Below are 21885 nucleotides of genomic sequence, written 5' to 3' on the forward strand. Positions count from 1 at the left end.
CTGGAGTGGGTAGCCTATCCCTTCTCCAGGGGATCTTCCTGACCCAGGAATTGAACTGGGGTCTCCTGCATTGCAGGTGGATTCTTTTTACCAACTAAGATACCAGGGAAGCCCACTTGGTGGGAAGGGGGTTGTAATAATCTGTCCTCATGAACTCTGCCCCCAAGGACTTTGCAGTCTAGTAGTCAGGATAGGTGTGTACATGACAGATTAGGACAGAGTCACACAAAGTTATATGTACAAAGCAGTTGGAAAAGTAAAGAAATTATTTGATTAACAGTAACCTAAGAGGAAGGAAGCACTTGACTTGGGTCTTGAAAGATGAAAAGAGGCTTCTGATGGGCAGAGGATAGAAGCAGTTACTAAGTTAAAGCTAGGAAGTAGGGAAGCACGGAGTGAGTGGTAGGAGGATTTAGGTTGAGGGTCAGGTGAGTGAAGAGAAGGGGTGTGACTGGAGCTACTTTAAGAAGGCTGTCAATGACAAGCTGCAAGCCGGGGATTGCATGCGGTTTAGAGAAATCTTTCTAGTGGTGATGTTGGGGCTGGATGGCAAGGAAGTGGTGGGGATAATCAAGGAGGATGTGGGGAAAGCAGTAAAGACTACTGCTGAGGTCTCAGCAATCAACTTTGATGACCGTGGAGAAGAGGAGAAAGTGGATGGATACAGTAGATACTGTGAAAACAGAATCAAGAAAACTTGCTGATGATTAGCTAAGAGGAAAGGGAAGAGGTGAACATAATGCCAAGTCTAGGGGTCCAGGTTGATGGTGAGCTCCTTAAGGGCATGCAGTGTCATCCACCTAGCTGGGCAGCAAAGGTTTATTTGCCAGGAGTAGGGTATCAGTTCTATGATGAGGGCACCAGTGAGGCACAGAAACCTCAGGCATACCTCTTGCCCTCGTGGTGTTCATAGTCTTGTGAGGAGATGGTCTTATTAGCATATCAAATGGTAAGTTCTAAATACAAGGTAGTCTGGAGAATGGTGCGCAGAAGAGAGGTACCCAGCTCATCCTGACAAGGAAGTCAAGCAGAAATTATTCATCTTTGTATATCTTTCTGTGTCCATAGTGCCTAATGTAGTGCTTTAGACATAGAAAATGTTTTGTACATGCTGAACTCCCTTAATAGAGAAGATAGGAGGTTGTGTGTGTGTGTGTGTGTTGGGACTGATTGGTACTGGAAGATGATGAGTTGTTTTGGACATGTTGAGTGGAGGTGCCAGCAGGTTATCATTCTGAAGATTTCTAGCAGGTTGGCAGGATGAATTTAGAGCATGGGAGAGAGGTAAGAGCTGGAGATTAAACTGCCAATGGACACTACAAAGTGGTGGATGATGAAGTGTCAAATAGATAGCAGATCATCAGTGGACAGAGTGCACTGTGACTGGAGAGGTTGGAAGAGGCTTCCTGGAGGAGATAGGACTTGAGCCGAACCCTCAAAGACACGGAGGCCGTGTGGATAGGTCCAAAAGAGAGAGGAGGACAATATAAGTTGTAGTGGTTGTTTGGGGAGAATGAAAACCATGAAAGATCTGTGGTAGTTCAAGTGGAGAGTGTTTAAGGGACTGTGGAGGAGATTAACTTGGTGTAATGCAAACATCTTGTTGGGAAGGTAGGTATCAGCTCTTAGACGACTTGAATCCTTTGCCACCCAAATCTTGCTGTACAGTAAGAAGGCCACAACCTACTTAGAATGCTGCTGAGGGACAATATAAATTCAATGTTATTCTGTTTTATCCCCTGGAGAAGGGAATGGCTACCCACTCCAGTATTCTTGCCTGGAGAATTCCATCGGACAGAGGAGCCTGGTGGGCTATAGTCCATGGGGTCGCAAAGAGTCGGACACGACTGAGTGACTGACTCTTAGAAGATACTTGTCAACTTTGGAATGTCTTTCCATAAAATCCATAGTGATGTGACCACTTAGGAAAGAACATTTATCTTTAAAGAGTCTTTAAAAATGATTTCTAGATTAAATGTGTAGCTCAAAGAAACGAAACCTTCAATTTGGAGTTTTCAACCCCTCTGCTATACAACTTCTGGGTCCTTTCAGTTGAATCAGGCATGGAACAAAGGACTTCTGTGATCTCTATCTGCTTACTGTTGGGCCAGATGTGTAACACAGAGATCACTGGAAGAGTCAGGAATTCTGGAATACTCATTCATGGTAGCCTGCAATTCAGGCTGATGCTCCAGGTTCTTTTGTCTTAGAAATCAAACAAAGGAACTCCAGTCCCAGGCAACCCTCAGCCCGCAGATGGCTCTGCTGGCTCCGTGGTGGAGAGCTGTGCAGAGTTTTGTTCCACTGACAAGAGCACTTCATGCTCTGGTAAGTTTGCCCTTGGGGAATGGATTTTTAAGTTTGAGAAATCCTCTGTAACTTTTGTCTAGAGATAATTATGGCCGAAGCCCTGGAGACAGTTTCTTCCTCTCTTCAGGAGGAGGTTGATTTCTGAGGACTTACAGAACCACCACTCTAATACTGTAGAAAGTTGAGAAATAGAATATTTGAGTGTAATGTTTTACACACACACACACACACACACACACACACACACACACACACACACACCTTTCAACATGAGTTTAAGGCTGAAGATAGAATAGCTTTTTGTGACCATGATAACAAAAGCTGCTCCGCGAGAATGACAGAACTCAGACACAGGTGACATTAGGAAGCTCTTGTTACCAGTCCTGCTGGCCACCTTTCAATTTCTTGTCACATGAGAAAAATAAACCCCATTTTGAGGAAAAAATATTTTTTTCAAGGATCTTACTTCTTGAAAAGTACATGTATGAATAACTTAGTCTTTATATAAACTACAGAAGCTTTTTTTTCTCCATCATTTCATTTGACTCAGATATATTATAAATAAGAAAATTAGCGATTTATCCTGTTTTCAGTCTTTTTCTTCAAAATTAGTGGTAACTTGTAAATGACCTTGTTGTTTACACACCAAAATCATGTTTGTCACTACATCACAGTAAGTTATATCTCAGTAACACAATAGGTTATATCTCCCCTTAAAATTTTTGTCTTTGTTACCAAGAAAGGGTGAAGGTTTTATCAGGACTTTGCATTAAAATTTCCCTGGCTATTGAGGCAAATATGATTGGAGCAGATATTTTAAGCAAGTTCTGTTTTCTTCAGCTGATTCAGTTAAGGGGCCAATAAATCCTTCTAAAACTTCTTCTTTGCAGGTAAATATAAATGTCAAATGAGGGGATTAGGTAGATGGCTAATTAAATTTGTATTAAGGCAGATTAAGAAATGACTCTTCCTATTTATTCTATGTTGTTGTTTAGTCGCTAAGTCATGTCCAACTCTTTGCGACCCCATGGACTGTAGCCCACCAGGCTCCTCTGTCCATGGGATTCTCTAGGCAAGAATACTGGAGTGGGTTGCCATTTCCTTCTCCAGGGGATCTTCCTGACCCAGGAATTGAACCCAGGTCTCCTGCATTGCAGGCAGATTCTTTACCGACTGAGCTACAAGGGAAGCCCCAGTTGTGCCCAGTTGTATAGTATTATATAAATCATACAATATAGTGATCACAATATTTAAAGGTTATACTCCATTTATAGTTATCATAAAATATTGGCTGTATTCCCCATGTTGTACAGTATATCCTTGTAGCTTATTTTATACCTAATAGTTTGTACCTGTTACTCACCTATACCTATATTGCCCCTTCCCCTACCCTCTCCCCACTGGTCACCAATAGTTTGTTTTCTGTATCAGTGAGTCTGCTTCTTTTTGTTATATTCACTAGTTTGTTTTATTTTTTAGATTCCATGTATATGTCATATTGTACATATAGTATTTGTCTTTCTCTGATTTATTTCACTTAGCATAATGCCTTAGGAAGGTTACTTAACGTCTATACCTGTGTGACACTGTTGTTGTTTGAGTTATGCTAACTAACCCATTTGAATTCTTCACTACATTGATTGATTTCTTTTTTGTTGATTGAATTGAATTGACCAGTTTTTTAATGGCCTTAGAAACACCGCCTAAAAGGTTTATATTTTCTTTTTTTTTATTGATTAGAATTGTGTATAGTTTTAATTCTTTCATCACACATATAATACACAGTAACCAGCAAATAACATGCTAAAATAACTTATTGACAAATTCTAATATTGAACACAGAATAGTTCTATCTCTATTAACAATGAAAAACAAAACCACTCAGTATCTTGGAAAATTTAAATGCAGACTTTTCATATTAGTTCTGGTTAGGTTATATTGGGGAGGAAGAAGTTTTCCTCTACCCTTCTAGGTTTTTTTGAAATTGATAAGAGACAGATCAGCAAGTGAAAATCACAAAAAATTTTTAATAATACGTCTACGTGGGAGAGACCCAGGGGAACTGAGTAAGTTGCCAAAATGGTGAAATGTTCACCTTAAATACCATCTTCAGCTAAAGACAAAAGAGGGTGTTGGGGTAGTGGTTTGGGACTTCAAAGGGGAGGAAGGCAATTGACAAGGAGATGGAAAAGCAAATGTTTGGTAAATAAATGTTTGCTGGGCCTTGCAGAGACCATGGAACACAGAGTGGACTCTGATCTCCAAGAGTTGTCCCCACCACCCCCAGCCCATGTTCTTTGCAGATGTCTCTGCTGATAGCTCTGTTCTGGGAACAGGCCCTCTACCTAAATTCTCTAGGCATCTAAGGGGGAGGCAAAAAGAAAGACTTCTTGAGTCTTTAGAGCCTTGATTGTTTTCAGCTCAGTATAATCCACGTGCCAAAGAGACATTTTGGGGAGGGAAAATTGACCCCTCTTCTGTCACTTGGAATCACCCCCAGGGACTGAACTTGTCTCTTCTGAACCTCCACGTATTCATTCCTTCTCTGCGTGTCTCGCTGAGAGTGGGTTTCAGCTAAGACCACACGTGGTAAGAGTAGGCAGTGGGCTGGGGGTTAGAGGGCAAAGGAGGAACAAGAGGCAAGAACTGTCACTGAAACCTAGTACTGGTGTTTTTCTCTTTGCATCCACCCCTTGAATTTTTTCATGGGGCCTGTTGTTTGCAAAGACTACATTTTTAAAGACTTCCCAAGGTTGTCCTTCCAAATCTGTTTTCCTTCTTCTCTCGGGGTTGATTCCCCATTCTGCACCAAGACTGCAGGGACATCCAGACCTGCTAGCACGACGCTGAGTGAGAGCAGGCATCCTTGCCTTGTTCCTGATCTTGGGGTTCAGAATGCATTCAGCCGTAGGTTTTTCTCCATTAGGTAAGATGCTAGCTGTAAGGTTTTTGTAGATGTTCTTTATTGAGTTGGAGAAGCTCTTTATTCCTATTTCTTTCTGGAAGTTTTTGTTGAATGGGTACTGAATTTTGCCCTGTGCTTTTTCTACATCTGTTGATATTATCATGTGATTTTTCTTTTTAGACTATTACTAACATGGGTTTCCTCTATTGATTTTTGAATATTTAACCAACTTGTATCCATGGGATGAATTCCATGGTATAAAGTTCTTATAAAATATTGCTGAATTCTATTTACTGATACTTTGTTAAGGTTTTTTCATCGAAATTCATGAGGGATATGGGTCTGCAGTTTTATTTTTTGTACTGTCTTTGTCTGGTTTTGGTGTCAGTGTAATAGTGACTTTATAAAATGAATTCTTTTATTTTCTGGAAAAGATTGAGAAGAATTGCTATGGCTTCTTCCTTAAATATTTGGTAGAACTCCCCATTAGAACCATATGGGCCTGGAGATTTTGTTTTTTCCAAAGTTTTAAATTTATAAATTCAATTTCTACAATAGTTATAAGGTTCTTCAAATGGTGTACTTAATATTGGGTGAACTGTGGTAGTTTTGGTTTTCTGAGAAATTGCTCCATTTCACACCTAATTATCAAATTTATGTGTTTTGAGTTGTTCATACTAGTTATTATCTTTTTGGTATCTCTAGAGTCTGTAGTGATATCCCATATTTCACTTTTCATATATGCAGTATGTGTCTTCTCTCTTTTTTCCTCTGTCAGTCTTGCTAGAGTTTGACTGTTTTATTAAAATTTTTTTCACTATAATTTTTTTATTGAAGTGTGATTAATTTATGATATTGTGTTAATTTCAGGTGTACAAGATTTGGTTATACATATATATGTATATATCTCTATATTTTGAAAAATTCTTTTCCATTATAGGTCATTACAATATACTGAATATAGTCCCCTGGGCTATTCAGTAAATCCTTGTTAACAATTTTATTGATCTTATCAAAGCACCAGCTCTGTTAGCCTTATGTTCAGCCACCCAGGAATCGCCATGGCAGTCACTGTTTTCTTTCATGTTTCCCTGTTCTACTTTACATAGTTACCAATTTTTTTTCAATTGCAGTGACCAATTCCTTTGGGCTTTCCTTTCCTCTTCTGCGTCTTAACAGACTTTCCATTACTGTTTACCCTTCCTTTTGGCCTTGCTTTCGAAATGCGACCACATCTTGCTGGTTTCTCTGGAACGTTCTATTTTTATCAGACTGGTTTATGTCATAATTACACAAAACAACTGAATTCTAAGTAGCATCAGGGCTATACTGTAGAAAACTTGCTTAATAAAAACTAAAAGAATTTGGTAACTGTTGATTTCAAGTATGCTGAAGAGTCCAAAACCATAGTGTGGTGGTGGAGGGGCGAGCAACAAACTTGTCAATACAGTACTTGGGTTCCTGTCTTGACTCTGCCACTTATAATCTCAAGTTAATAGTCTGGGTGGCTCTGAATTGCACAGATTTATCCAGTAAAGCCTCGTGAAGCCACCATGTGGATCCAGGCAGATCTTAATGCCCCTTTTTTTGTCACCGAGGAGTGGGAGAATTGGCCCTCATTGCTGCGTTTTTGCTGTATTTCCACTTTACACAGCCTGGTCCAGCTGGAACAGGAACAGCCCTGCCTTGAGTGTTGCCATTTCTACAGCTGTGCTTCTGGAATCTTCCCTGCCGAGAAAATGCTCTACTGTCTTCTCAGCCTGTTTGAATTCTAGCCCCCATCCAGGGACAGATCAAATACCCCCCTGCCCAGCAAGGTCTTCTCTGACCATCCCAGATCGAACTGATGGCCCCTCTGAGCTCCGAGGTGGAGGGAGAACCACTGCTCATGCCATCGACCAGGCCCTTCAGTAGCTTCATCTCTGGACGTCCTGCTGCTTGGGAGCACAGGCTCTTGTCAGGACACACCTGGGCTTCAGTCTTGGCTCTGCCATTTCCCAAATTCATGCCCTTAGGCAGCTGACCTCACCCTTCTGTACTTTAGTGACCTCTGCAAAATGAGAAGATCATCTCTGCCTCACAGGGTCGTTGTAAAGATCAAATAAAATGTCCTAAAAGCTGTTAAGTGCCAAGTAAACATAAGGGATATTTTAAATATAAAAATCATTAGAAATCAAGGTTAAATGGAAAAATGTTCATGAAATAGTGTTGTAATAGGAGACTTAAGCTGTAGGTGAATTAAGAAAGATCACTGTGTGTGTGTGTTCACAAACACATGATAAAAGAAATAGGAAGACATATTTCAAAACGTTACTGTGGATGATGGTTAGCTCTTGGTGACGGGTTAATTGTTGGTTTTTCTTTTCTATATATTGCATTTTTAGGAGTGGAATGTCATAGATATAAAACTAGAAAATATTACTTTTAGAAAAGGAAAGATCAAGGCCTGATGATAATAATTGCTTATGTATACTCTACCATACTTCAGAAGGAGTGTAAAGCAGCATACAATATAATATAGCAAGGTAAAAATGGAATATAAAGCAATGATACAAAGGACAAAAAAAAAAAAAAGGACAAAATGAGAGTAGGGAAGATAGTCTGTAGTGACACTGTTAAACATTTATGATTGCTGTCTTGTAGTTTTTTATTTTTTTAATTTCTTTTGGCTGCACAGGGTGGCTTGTGGGATCTCAGTTCCCTGACCAGGGATTGAACTTGATCCCCTTGCAGTGCAAGTGAGGAGTCTTAGCCACTGGACCACCAAAGAAGTCCCCTGTCTGTATTTTTATTAAGTGGTTTCTTTGTTTTTAAAAAAAGCATCCTTGGATGTCTCTTAGTCATGAGTTTAATAGATAAGACAAACTTTGTAAGAGAAAGGCAACATTTTATAGCACAATTAATGATATTAAAATGATACACAGAAGAATTTCCTGCTAGCTTTCAGTGTATTCAAGATTCTGATTATTTTATTCTGGGCACAATAAACAGCCAGTCCCAAGAAAGAATGGCTGCTATTATCTGTATTATGTTATTCTTGTATGGCTAGTTGCAAGTTACAAACATAACATATTTGGTTAGCATTCCTTTGCTTATCTGTTTTATAATAAGTTGAATGGAGAGGCAAATGAGTGAAGAAACAGCCCAAACTGGATCTGAAGTTCTTGCCTTGACCCTGTCATAAAGAAGCTGTGACTTGACCATCTGTAGTTTAGTAAGATTATAGCTTCATTTGTTTAGAAATGTACATTTCCTTTGAGCCTTCCACTTGATAATATTTATAATATGTTAGATGATCTATGTTATAAAATGTTCATCTTAGACTTGTGTGATATTAACATAATTTAAATGTCTTTTTCACAGAGAGACCTCTCTCCCCCAAGGCTGTCAAAGGATTTGAAGCAACTCCACTTACCAAGAATTATTATACTGTGGTGAGTATTCAGATGATGAACAAAAATTTTCTTGACTCTATATGGAGAACCACTGAAATGTCGAGGCAACACCAGTGGAAGACTGGAGAAAGTTGCATTGCAAGGGTCTAATGTCAGCTTCATTATAATGGAACTCTTCTACTTGTAGGTTTCTTATAGATGTCTAGAAGTTTTACATCCACTGTACTGGGTAATTCAAGGGTAGCACAAAGATTCAGAGCAAGGCCTTTTAAAGTGCAACAAAAGAGAAATTGGCTGATATGTGGACATTATGGGGAAATTCAGCAGTTAGAGCTTGCCTTACAGATAGGAGGTGAATTCCCAAGTTCCTTTAATGCAGTAAAGTTTACATGATTGCAGAGTGTGATTTTATTTTAGAATCAATCAATCTGCTATGATATCCTTGGAAATATTGTCAACCTTGTTCTTGAGGAGAGCCCAAAGAGAAGACTGCCCTTTGGCACAGAGGGAGGAATGAAATGGCTCTGGCTTGAACACAGATATGTCAAAATATATAAGCTATAAATAGGGCATATGCAATACTCAAAATAAGTTCCTGTTTGAAAAAGAAATTGTATAATTTCCCTTAATCTACTCTGTTTTCCTCCATGTCTTCTTCCCAGACTTGGCCCAGTCACTAATGAAAAGGTCAAGTCCTCATAACCTCGAAGTCTTCCTGTTCGGTAGCCTTGTCATCTTCCGCATCACAGCTGAAATATAGTTTCACTTTTCACCTAATGTTCTTTTCACCTAATGTTTTTGCTGCTGACTCCTTTCATCGTGTGCATGGATAAACAGTTTTTATTTTATTTTTTGGCCATACTGTGTGGCTTGTGGGGGCTTAGTTACCAGACCAGGGATGGAACCCATGCCCTCCTGAGGTGGAAGTGCAGAGTCCTAACCACTGGGCTGGCAGGGGAGTCCCTCAAGAGTTTTTAAATCTCTCTATACATTTGGTTTCAAAAAATGGAATATCATTCTTCAGTGAGTTTACTTCATAATGATAACATGAACAGTACTTAGTATGAAAAATCAGGTAGGAACTTCATAGGTAGCCTGGACAGTAAGCATAGGGGATAATTTTGTCACTATTTTCCTTTTACATTTCTGAGGTTAAAATATATCACCCAACAGAGCTAAGGCTCCCTTCTCTCTTCATCTTCTCTCTTCATCCCTGATCACTTTTTTTTTAAACTGGTAATGTTTTGATGCATTTCCTACACATATATAGCTATATATCATTATGTAGTTGTAATCATGCTATCTACACAATTTGTGTTCTGATAACTTAAGGTTATCATATTTTCAATTATTTATTTGCCTTGTATTTTTTTTTCCTTCTAGTTTTATTGAGATATAATTGACATACAGCACTGTATAAATTTAAGGTGTACAGCATAATGATTTGACTTACATACATCATGAAATGATGACCCCAGTAAGTCATTGAATATCTATGATCTCACAGAGTTACAAAATCAAAGAAATAGAAAAAAATGTTTTTCCTTGTGATGAGAACTCTTAGGATTTACTCTCTTAACAACAGTCATAAAGAGCATATAGCAGTGTCAATTATATTTATCATGTTGTACTTTATATCCCTAGTAGTTATAACTGTGAGTTTGTACCTTTTAACCACCTTCACACAATTCCCCCCCACCTCTGGTCCTGACCATTTCTTTTAGCTTCCAGGTGAACCCCAATGATTAAATTTTTAATGGAAGGGTGCAGTCAAATGGTGAATAAAAGTGTTATAATAGTTGCTTCTCCCTGCTGGTCTGGAGCATACAATCACTCTGCTTTGACTCTCTCTCTACCTCTGCTGAGTCTACCAATTTAAATGTTGTTGGGATTATCCAAGGCAGACTAACCTTTGTGATTCTTATGGGCATTATATAAATCCTATCTATACTATATACCAACTCAAGATGTACTGCAGTTTCTATCACCCACCTCCTGTTGGAGTCCACGTACCTTATTTCCACTTCTCGCTGTTATAAACAATTCTGCAGTGAACATCCTGTGTGTAACTTTGGCAAAGTGTATAAAGATCTGTAATGTGGAGTCCTAGAAGTTAAATTGTTGAGCCAAAATATATATATATATATATTTAAATTTTTTCTCAAACCAAACTTAATTTAAAAAAACTCAAAAGGTCTTGGGGAGCCCATGATGGCCTGAGAAGGAACTGTAGAGCCTTAGTATGAATATTGCTGGATTATTGAGACCAGTTTGACTTACTATTGTAATTAGATATGTAGGTGAAGGGATTTGGGCTAGTTGTTGGTGTTTTTTAAAAATCTACATTTTGCGTATTTAGGCAAATTTTTAGCAGCAACAAATTAAAAATATGTTACAAGTGTTCTGATTGCCCTCCTAATCTGTGTTGAATACCTGAGTACTCACCCACAGTATTTGGAGATCTGGAAAATCAAGTTCACCCATATGTAAGGTGTCCCCATCTCATCTCACATTAGCTCTTCTTCCTAAGAGTCATTAATTGTAGATGTTTTCCATTGCTAGTTCTATAAGAGCACTAGTGTCTGATTTTTACTTCATTTTTTTAAAAACAGGAAGAATTTTTTTATTATATAAATAATGGTTAAAAAATCAGACAGTGCAGGAAAAGTATAAAGAAGAAAATAAATATCACCTGTAATTCCACCACTCAGAGATGATCATCATTAACATCTTGCTGAATCTGATGCCAAACTTTCTTTGATGTGTGCGTGTGTGTATACACATACACATATACATAGCCTGTTTAAATATAAATATAGCTATAAATAAAACAGGAACTATGTCTTCTTCATTATTTCTCCTTCATGGAGATTTTTTTGTTCTCACACCCTGACGATACTGTCTGTGATCAGACATGTTCTTATGCTCTTGCATTCAGCGAGTCCTCGCTAGTCTAAATGCTTTCTGTATTTTGGTCTTGTGTATTAGGGTTCTCCAGAGAGACAGAACCAATAGATACATATAGAGAGATTTACTGTAAGGAATTGGCTTGTGTGATTATGGAGGCTGAGAAGTCCCATGGTCTGCCATTTGCAAACTGGAAACCCAGGACAGGTGGTGGTGTAGTTCAGTCTGAGTCTAAAGGCCTGAGAACCAGGAGAGCTAAGGGTGTAAATTCCAGTCCTCGGGCAGAAGATGTTCCAGCTCAAGCAGTGAGGTACAAAGAGAGCCAATTCACCCTTCCTTCACCTTTTTGTTCTATTCAGGCCAACAGATTGGATGATGCACACTGGGGAGGGCAGTCTGCTTTACTCAGGCTATTGGTTCAAAGTTCACCTGGAAACACTCTCACAGACATGCCCAGAAATATTATTTAATCTGGGCATCTCATGACCCAATCAAGTTGACACATAAAATTAACTGTCACATCCTGTAAGCTTGGACAGGATAGAGACCTCTTGGAATTTGCAGGTCTGCACACATTCTGTCCCCTCTTTCAAGTTTCTGAGGGATTATCAGCTGATCTCAGACCCATTCAAGCCTCAGTTTGCTTCTGGTGGCACATCAATTCTGAAATGTTTAGAAGTTCTCCAGTATGATCAAAGTGACGTAGGGAGCCCGACTCAGACTTACATCTGCCATGAGGCATGTTTAATGTGTCTAACTGAGGCTTGGCCTCTCCTAGCCGGTTGTTTTGAAAGGGAGTTTAGCATCCTTTAGGGACATGGCAGCCTAGAGGAGGTTTTTGCTGCTCCTGACTTTGGTTCCTTCATTGTCCTAAAAATTCACTGTCATTTGTTAAACATCTCTCACCATTGAACAAAAGCATATTGTTTTCTATGAGTTATTTTTCTAATAATCTTCTGCTCAGTGACTCTCTTTGCCTATTGTAAGTTGATGTTATGTGCCAGGAGGGATTAAAAATAAAGAACAATAGCAACAAAAGAAAATGGTGACTGTGAGGTGATGGATGTGTTAATTAGCTTGATCGTGGTGATCGTTTCACAATGTGTGCATACATCAAAATGTCAAGTAAGATATCTTGAGTATATATAATTTTTATTTGTCAATTAGATTGCAATAAAATTGAAAAAAAAGAAAAGAAAGAGGAAACTATGTAGCTTAGTTGTCAGGCTTCATTTGCATGCAGTGCTTAGGTCTTGGCATCCATGGTCTCACTGGGAAGACAGGACCGACGTGGTGTAAGCCACATGGCAGGCAATGATGTCACGTGACAAACTGTCCTAAGATGAGTTGCTCCAGATGTGGCTGGGGAATCTTTTGCATTTGAAAGCCCCCAGGGAGACCATTAAAACTGTAGATATCTGGGATCCACATCTGGCTTGTTACATCAGAATCTTTGGCCATAGGTCCTAGTAAACAGCATTTTTAAACAGTTCCCTCAGCTGCCTTCTCTCCATTCCTCACAGGCGATTCTGATACTCACTAAACTAAAATTCAAAAATCAATAAAGGAAAACATTGGATTTCCTAGGTCTATCAGTGGTAAGTTTAGGAAGATGGTAACAATAACCCTATATACAAGACAGAAAAAGAGACACAGATGTATAGAACAGACTTTTGGACACTATGGGAGAAGGCGAGGGTGGGATGATCTGAGAGAACAGCATTGAAATATGTACATTATCAAGTGTGAAACAGATCGCCAGTCCAGGTGGGATGCATGAGACAAGTGCTCAGGGCTGGTGCACTGGGATGACCCAGAGGGATGGGATAGGGAGGGAGGTGGGAGGGGGGTCAGGATGGGGAACACATGTAAATAAATCCATGGCTGATTCATGTCAATGTATGGCAAAAACCACTACAATATTGTAAAGTAATTAGCCTCCAACTAATAAAAATAATTGGGAAAAAAAGAAAAAAAAAGTATCTGTCTGCCAATGCAGGAGGTACAGGAGACGCGAATTTGATCTGTGGGTCGCGAAGATGGCCTGAAGAAGGGAATGGCAACCCACTCCCATATTCTTGCCTGGACAATTCCATGGACAGAGGAGCCTGGCGGGTTATAGTCCATGGGGTCGCAGAGAGTCAGACATGAATTAGCGACTAAACAACAACAGCAACAGGAAAAGGTTGAATGACAGAGAGGACTGAAGACATGTTAGGACTTAGATAAGCAAAGAACGGGAGTCAGGCAGGGAGAACCATGTGAGCATATTCATCCCGGCAAGAATGTGCGCGCCTGCAACCTGTCCCTGCAGAAGGGACTGCACTCTCTTCCATTCCCATCAAAATGCCTCTCAGAGGGTGAAATTCCTTATTTATTGCAACAAGTGCAGCCCACTGTAAGAATGTGGTCCTTTGTGCTGCCACAAATAGGCCAGGCTCACAGTAATCCTGATACAAGCACCCCTCAAAGATATTGCAGGTTTGATTCCATGAGTGCTCAGTCACTCAGTCGTGTCTGACTCTTTGCAACCCCATGGACTGTAGCCCGCCAGGCTCCTCTATCCATGGGATTTCCCAGGCAAGAATACTGGAGTGGGTTGCCATTCCTTCTCCAGGGGATCTTCCCGACCCAGGGATCGAATTCATGTCTCTTGAGTCTCTTGCTTTGGCAGGCAGATTCTTTTTTCTTTTTTCATTTATTTTTATTAGTTGGAGGCTCATTACTTTACAATATTGTAGTGGTTTTTGTCATACATTGACATGAATCAGCCATGGATTTTGGCAGGCAGATTCTTTACCACTAGAGCCACCTGGGAAGGCCCATTTGATTCCAGAGCATTGCAAGAAACTGAGTTACATGAGTTGTTTGGTTTCCCAGTGCATATGAGACTTATGTTTCCACTTTATTTTTCTTTTAAGTCCTATCCAATTTTTAAATTTTAATTAAAAAAATTTGAACACATGTAAATCCATGGCTGATTCATGTCAATGTATGGCAAAAACCAACCACTACAATATTGTGAAATAGTTAGGCTCCAACTAATAAAAATGAATGAAAAAAAATTTTTTTGACCATGCTGCACAGCATTTAGGATCTTAGTTCCCCAACCAGGGATCAAACCCGTGCCTCCTGCAGTGGAAGCGTGAAGTCTTAACCACTGGACCTCCAGGGAAGTCCCTGTTTATGCTTTACTGTCATCTATTAAGTGTGCAATGGCATTATGTCTTAAAAAACAATGTACACACCTTAATTAACAAATATTTTATTGTTAAGCCTTCAGTGAGTTGTAATCTTTCTGCAGTAGTCATATCAAAGATCACCAATCACACAATGAATATAATAATAATGATAAAATGTAGACTCGGGAGAGTTACCAAAAGTGACACAGAGACCCGAAGTGAGCAAATGCTGTTGGAAAAACGGCACCAGTAGACTTGCTTGATTCAGGGCTGCCATACACCTTCCGTTTGTGAAAAAACATGATGTCCGCAAAGTGAAATGTAGCAAAGTGCGATAACACGAGGTTTGCCTGTACTAAACTCTGGAAGTTGCCTCTCTCTGCAACTGTATATCTGTAGAGATATTCCCCTACAGCCGAATAGGCAAATATAATAAGTAAGGGCCAGTATTGTTTATTTTTTCTAATTTTCTTCTACTTTATTGTAATGTATGGCAGATGCCTAACTAGTCTGTCTTCAGTGCCTCCATTTGGTAGGAAAGGTGGGAAGATTTTTTCCTCTACCTTTCTAGTGCTTATCTACCCTTCTTAAAAAAAAACAACAAACTTTATATTTTAGAGCAATTTTAGCTTCATGGCAAAATTGATCAAAAGGGAGAGATGTCTTGTATACCCCTGCCCCCACACATGCTTAGCCTCCCCCACTATCAACATGTCCCATCAGAGTGGTGTGTTTGTGACAACTGATGAACCTACATCGACACATCATTAGCACCAAAGTCCAGAGTTGACATTGCCATTACTCCTGATGTTGGACATTCTAGGAGTTTGGACAAATGTATAATGACATCTATCTACCTTTAGAGTGTTGTTCAGGGTAATTTCACTGCCCTAAAATACTTCTATGCATTCTCTCTTCTTTAAACCACTAATCTAAACTACCTTACCCATCTATCCATTTAATTCTTTCCCATATGCCCTATTCTTTTTTTGCCTTATTTCTTGTTTGACTCATCCATGTCTTCCACCTGAAGTTGGGGAGATGATGAGAGTTTTCAGAGTTCAACTCTGTTTTGCCGAGTCTGTCAGTTACAGGGCATGGTGCTGCTTGTTGTGTGAAAACCAAGGACTTGGAGAAGTGAAACTGACCACTGCACTTGAATGTAACCAGGTGGCTCTTCTGTCATATAAGCCAAATATGGTATAAATACAATAATGGATTGCCCTTTCCGGTTTCATAGTAGTTTACCAACACAAACTCATTTTTTTGTAGGCATCATAATTATCTCAGAATTCCTATAACACAGTGGTTTGGCTTAGATTTAAGTTTTCCTAGGGCTGTTATAGTTTTCCTTTATCATGGGACATATCTCTATATTCAGCCTTCGTTTCCACATTTTAGCCCCTTAAAATAATTTCCTCAGACTTATAAGGTTCGTTCCCTTTGGAAAACAGAGTTATAAAAATGAATTCACTCTAAAGCCTTTCCAGGAAATGGAGGAAATATATTTTACTGGAAAATCAATAGCCTAGGATGTAGGTTCAAAAGGCCTCTACCTCTTTTTCTATGGCTTCTAACCATCTGTTTTATTCTGAATTTAGTCAAAGGTTAATTGAGCAAAAGGATACTCCATTGTCCTTGTGAAGAAGGAGTCAGGGAAGCAAAGGCAATGTCTGGACAGTCTATTTTAGTATTTGAGTGGATTTCATCTCAATCAGATTGTACTGCTCTGAAGCTGGTTGGCCTGCCAAACTCCCTGCCTTCTGACTCACCACTGAGGCCTTCTGTTTGGGAACACATAGCCTTCTCTGTCTGCTTCCCTTTTTAATCCTTTTACAGTAGATGCCCTGTGGCCTGAAAAATAAAGAACCAGTCTCCGAAGTTCATCAGTTGGTCTTTTGAGATGGAGGAAAGCAATAAAAATCCAAGTGAATTTGGGAAAGAATCTTAGACATCCACCGTGATGAGCATTTCTACTAATCACACCACAGCAAGGGCAATACTGTTTAGTACATCATCATTCAAACACATTTTGCATTACTTAATGAAGGACTCATTAATCACCTTTGTCAATCTAGCTTGTAAAATCAGCATTCAGCCACCCTCAAAACTTGCAACAGTATGAGTTTAGTATATGTTTCTGTTCAGCTCTCCAGAACTCAGTCAAAGGCAGTAAGGGGTGTCTGCCTTCCTACTTCTGTTTGTCCCGTATGAGTGATGGCAGCGCAGATGGAACCCTTGGAAAGCATGCTGCTTCACTTAGCACACTCCAATAAACCCCTTGGAGCAGGGCAGTTGGCACGTTTCTTGCAAAATCTTAGTCCTTTCTCTTAAGGGAACTCAAGATGATTGCATTTTAAAGGAAGTTGAAATAATAAAACTGTTTCAACAGGGAGAGGGAGGTTGAATTATAGCAACCATGGAGTTAAAGTAGTGATGTTTAGTTGTCTTAAAAAATCACACTTTATGATGTAAATAATGTCTTTGAAATTTCTAATTTAAAAATTCCCTCAGGTAATGATTGTGTTTTGTTTTCTTTTTGACTTTGTTTTTCTTTTTTTTAAACGGACATTATAATCTGTGTAGTATGACAGTTTCAGACAATGGTGCTTGAAAGTAAGGTTGAGGATTTGAGACAGTATATTACCAGACATGGTCTCTTCAGAAAAATGTGAACAAAGGAAGTGATAAACTGACTTCATTCTTTCCTGGATATAAGTGGGAAGCCAGGCCACCAACCTCTTTTTCTTTCAATATGAATACTGTAGACAAATAAATATTCCTAAAAAGGAAATCTGTATGAATTTTACCTCTTAATAACTGTGGCCCTGTTGAATTCTAGTGCAGCTCTTTCTATTTCTAAGAATAAAAAAATGAATCCTAGTGCTGAGTGTGAGTAAAAGTGATTATTTAACACACTGCAGTGAACAACAGCTCAGCTGGGCAGAGAGGTGTAAGGATGGACAAATTGAGTTCGGAAGGATATTCTACTGGATAAGGACTTGAACTCAGAGAAAAAACGGAAAAATTTCCATTAACAGATGAGAAATTTGTCCTTTGACTTTAAGATAACAGCTATAATGATATATAATTCACATACCACAAAAGTAACCACTTTAAAGTGTACAATTCACTGATTTTTAATAAACTAACAGAGTTGTGTGATGATCACCACCATCTTATTTTATAACATTTTCATCACCTCAATAAGAAACCCTGTACCCATTAGTACTCACACCCTCTAGCCCTTAACAAGCACTAATCTACTTTCCGTCTCTGTAGATTTTCCTTATTCTGGATGTTTCATATAAATTGAATCATACAATCTTTGTTCTTTTGTGTCCTTAGCATAACATTTTCAAGATTCACCCATGTTGTAGAATGTCTTAGTAACTCATTGCTTTTTTTGACTGATTAATCTTCCATTGTATGGATATAACAGGTTTTGTTTATCCAGCCATCACCTGATGGACCTTTGGGTTATTATTTATAATGCTGTTGTGAAAATCGATGTGCAAATATTTCAGTTCAGTTCAGTTCAGTCTCTCAGTTGTGTCTGACTCTTTGCGACCCCATGAACCGCAGCATGCCAGGCCTCCCTGTCCATCACCAACTCCCGGAGTCCACCCAAACCCATGTCCATCGAGTCGATGATGCCATCCAACCATCTCATCCTCTGTTGTCCCCTTCTCCTCCTGCCCTCAATCTTTCCCAGCATCAGGGTCTTTTCAAATGAGTCAGTTCTTCACATCAGGTGGCCAAAGTATTGGAGTTTCAGCTTCAACATCAGTCCTTCCAATGAACACCCAGGACTGATCTCCTTTAGGACTGGACTGGTTGGATCTCCTTGTAGTCCAAGGGACTCTCAAGAGTCTTCTCCAACACCACAGTTCAAAAGCATCAATTCTTCAGCGCTCAGCTTTCTTTATAGTCCAACTCTCACATCCATACATGACCACTGGAAAAACCATAGCCTTGACTAGATGGACCTTTGTTGGCAAAGTAATGTCTCTGCTTTTTAATATGCTGTCTATGTTGGTCATAACTTTCCTTCCAAGGAGTAAGCATCTTTTAATTTCATGGCTGCAATCACCATCTGCAAATGATTTTGGAGCTCAGAAAAATAAAGTCAGCCACTGTTTCCACTGTTTTCCCATCTATTTGCCATGAAATGATGGGACCAGATGCCATGATCTTAATTTTCTGAATGTTGAGCTTTAAGCCAACTTTTTCACTCTCCTCTTTCACTTTCATCAAGAGCCTCTTTAGTTCTTCTTCACTTTCTGCCATAAGGGTGGTGTCATCTGCCTATCTGAGGTTATTGATATTTCTCCCGGCAGTCTTGATTCCAGCTTGTGCTTCCTCCAGCCCAGCGTTTCTCATGATGTACTCTGCATAGAAGTTAAATAAGCACAGTGACAACATACAGCCTTGATGTACTCCTTTTCCTATTTGGAACCAGTCTGTTGTTCCATGTCCAGTTCTAACTGTGGCTTCCTGACCTGCATACACATAGACATATTTTTTCATTTTTTCTAGTAATGGATTACTGGATCATATGATAACTGTATGTATAACTATTTGAGGAACTGCTGAACTGTTTTCCACAGTAGCTACTTTCCATAGAAAGTTTTTTACATTCCCACCAGCAATGTATGAAGGTTCCAGTTTCTCCATATCTTCACCAACCCCTTTTATTTTCTATTTTTTCTTTTTATTATAGCCACTCTACTAAGTGTAAGTAGTATTGTGGTTTTGATTAGCATTTCCCTAGTGGTTAACTATGTTGACTATCTTTTTATGTGCATATTGGCCATTTGTATATCTTCTTTGGCAAGTTGTCTATTTGAATCCTTTGCCAACTTTTAATTGATTGCTTTTATTGTTGAGTTGTAAATTCTGAATAGTAGACCCTTTTCAAATACATGATTTGTAAATATTTTCCCCATTTTGTGGATCATTTTCTTGACAGTGTCCTTTGGTGATCTTCCCTGGTGGCTCAGTGGTAAAGAATCCAAAGGAGACACAGGAGACATGGATTTGATCCCTGGGTTGGGAAGATCCCCTGGAGAAGGAAATGGCAACCCACTCCACTATTCTTTTTTTTTATTTAATTTTTTTTAATTTTTAAAATAAATTTATTCATCTTAATTGGAGGCTAATTACTTTACAATATTGTAATGGTTTTGCCATACATTGCCATGAATCCACTCCAGTATTCTTTTTTTTTTTTCCACTCCAGTATTCTTGCCTGAGGAATCCCATGGACAGAGGAGCCGGCGGGCTGTAGTCTATGGGGTTGCAAAAGAGTTAGACATGACTTAGCGACTAAACAATGTCCTTTGATACATAAAAGTTTTTAATTTTCATGAATTTCAATTTATCTATCTTTAGTCTCTTGTTGCTTGTGCTTTTGGTGTCATCCAAGAATCCATTGCCAAATCCAAGGTCAGGAAGATTTCCTCTTCTATTTTCTTTTCAGGGTTTTGTTATTTTAACTCCGGCATCCATTTTGAGTTAATTTTTTAATATGATGTGAAGTAGGAGTGCAAATTCTTTCTTTGCATGTAGTTATCGAGTGGTTACAGCACCACTTTTTAAAAAATATCTCTTTAAAAACTCTTATTTTATATTGGGGTATAGTTGATTAACAATGTTCGTGTTGTTAGTTTAAGGTGTACAGCAAAGTGAGCCTCTAGCAACTCATCAATTACAGTTCAGGTTTTCCTACCTTGCTTCCCATTCCTGTGGAGGCTTCTCATGGTTTTCTGCTCCAGCAAGATATGATCTCTATCTGCTTGTCTGCTTCTCTAATTTTGAGTGTATCATTTCCCCCCTGCGACCTCAATTCCCTGACAAATGTAAGCAAAGTTCTTTTTTCCATTTTTTTAAAGCTATTTTCTTGTTTTTAGGATGGAGTAATGACTAGAAGGGAATGGCAACCCACTCCAGTATTCTTGCCTGGGAAATTCCATGGACAGAGAAGCCTGGCAGGCTACAGTCCATGGGGTCGCAAAGAGTCGGACACGACTGAGTGACTAACACACAATGACTAGCAAATGCCTTAAATGCTGCAGTGGAAACCAGAAGTCCTCTTTCTTCTTTTTTGATATAGGTGTAGCTATAGCTATTTATGTATAGCTATTTACAGTCTCCAAGCACTGTTTTAACTGCATCCTACAAGTTTTTTATGTTGTGTGTTTTTTTTTCTATTCATCTCAAGATAGTTTCTGATTTCCTTTGTTGTGCTTTGACTTCCTATAGGGGGTAACATTTCTGTTCCATTATTGGATTAGTTTCACAGCACATTGGTACCTCCAGGCCCCTTAGATGCATGCTTATTTTTAGAGTAGGCATTCCTCCTTAAGGAACAGAGAAACTGAAAGTAGACATGAGTGGCTGGGAGGAGGGACTACAACTTAAGCCCTAACTCTTGAGGCCACCCCTGTAGCCTATGTCCTTGTCGGCTAGGGGTGATATTGCCCTTCAGGTGAATTTGGCATTGTCTGGGCACATTTTTGATCATCACACTTGGGTAGGGGGTGGCGTGCAGCTGAGATCTGATGGGTGGATTCCAGTGATGTTGCTAACCATCCTACAGTGCACAGGGCATCCCCTCACAACAAAGAGTGATCTGCTCTGAAATGTCAATACTGCCATTGAGGAACCTTTTTTTTAACCCTTTAAATTGGAGGGGACTGTTTCCCAACTCACCCAGCATCTACATGTGCAGTGTCTCCCTTACCTCTTCACAATGGTCTCTGAGGTAGGTGAAATGTCACAATCTGAGATGAGGCAAGTGAAACCTTAAAACTGAAGCAACCTGTTCATTGGTAGCAGAGCCTGGACTACCACCCTTCAGCTCAGTTGTTTCAAAAAAAAAACCCCACAGCTACCTGGACCTCCAGGCAGTTTTTCCATTCCACCTTTCAAAAGCAGATCATCATGCACTGTCTTGTGAGTACATGTCTGGCATGTTGGTAGGTTAAGGGGCTTCTCCTGGCTAAGAATGCTTCACATGGTCTTGTGAGCCCCCCCACCCCTGTTTAATGTCTCCTTCTGCAGATAGAGTAGAAACTCCCTGAGGGCAGGCATGGCCATTGTCACCACATAGTGAAAGTCACTCAATTGTATCCGACTCTTTGCGACCCCATGGACTCTCCATGGAATTCTCCAGGCCAGAATA

The 21885-nt window shown here is 39.4% G+C and overlaps 1 protein-coding gene across 8 annotated transcripts in view; it reads left to right on the forward strand.

Annotated features, from left to right (window-relative positions):
- The window catches only part of ARHGEF6 (Rac/Cdc42 guanine nucleotide exchange factor 6), a 116649-nt gene that overhangs the window by 37980 nt on the left and 56784 nt on the right, over positions 1-21885 (forward strand). For all 8 annotated transcript variants that reach the window (XM_070463253.1, XM_070463252.1, XM_020875337.2 and 5 more), the window contains one exon: positions 8579-8649. In XM_070463253.1, the coding sequence (XP_070319354.1) occupies positions 8579-8649 (71 nt within the window). The remainder of the gene's footprint in view (positions 1-8578; positions 8650-21885) is intronic.

This window comes from Odocoileus virginianus, unplaced genomic scaffold (genome assembly GCF_023699985.2).
Source record: "Odocoileus virginianus isolate 20LAN1187 ecotype Illinois unplaced genomic scaffold, Ovbor_1.2 Unplaced_Contig_1, whole genome shotgun sequence".
Classification (NCBI taxonomy): Eukaryota; Metazoa; Chordata; class Mammalia; order Artiodactyla; family Cervidae; genus Odocoileus; species Odocoileus virginianus.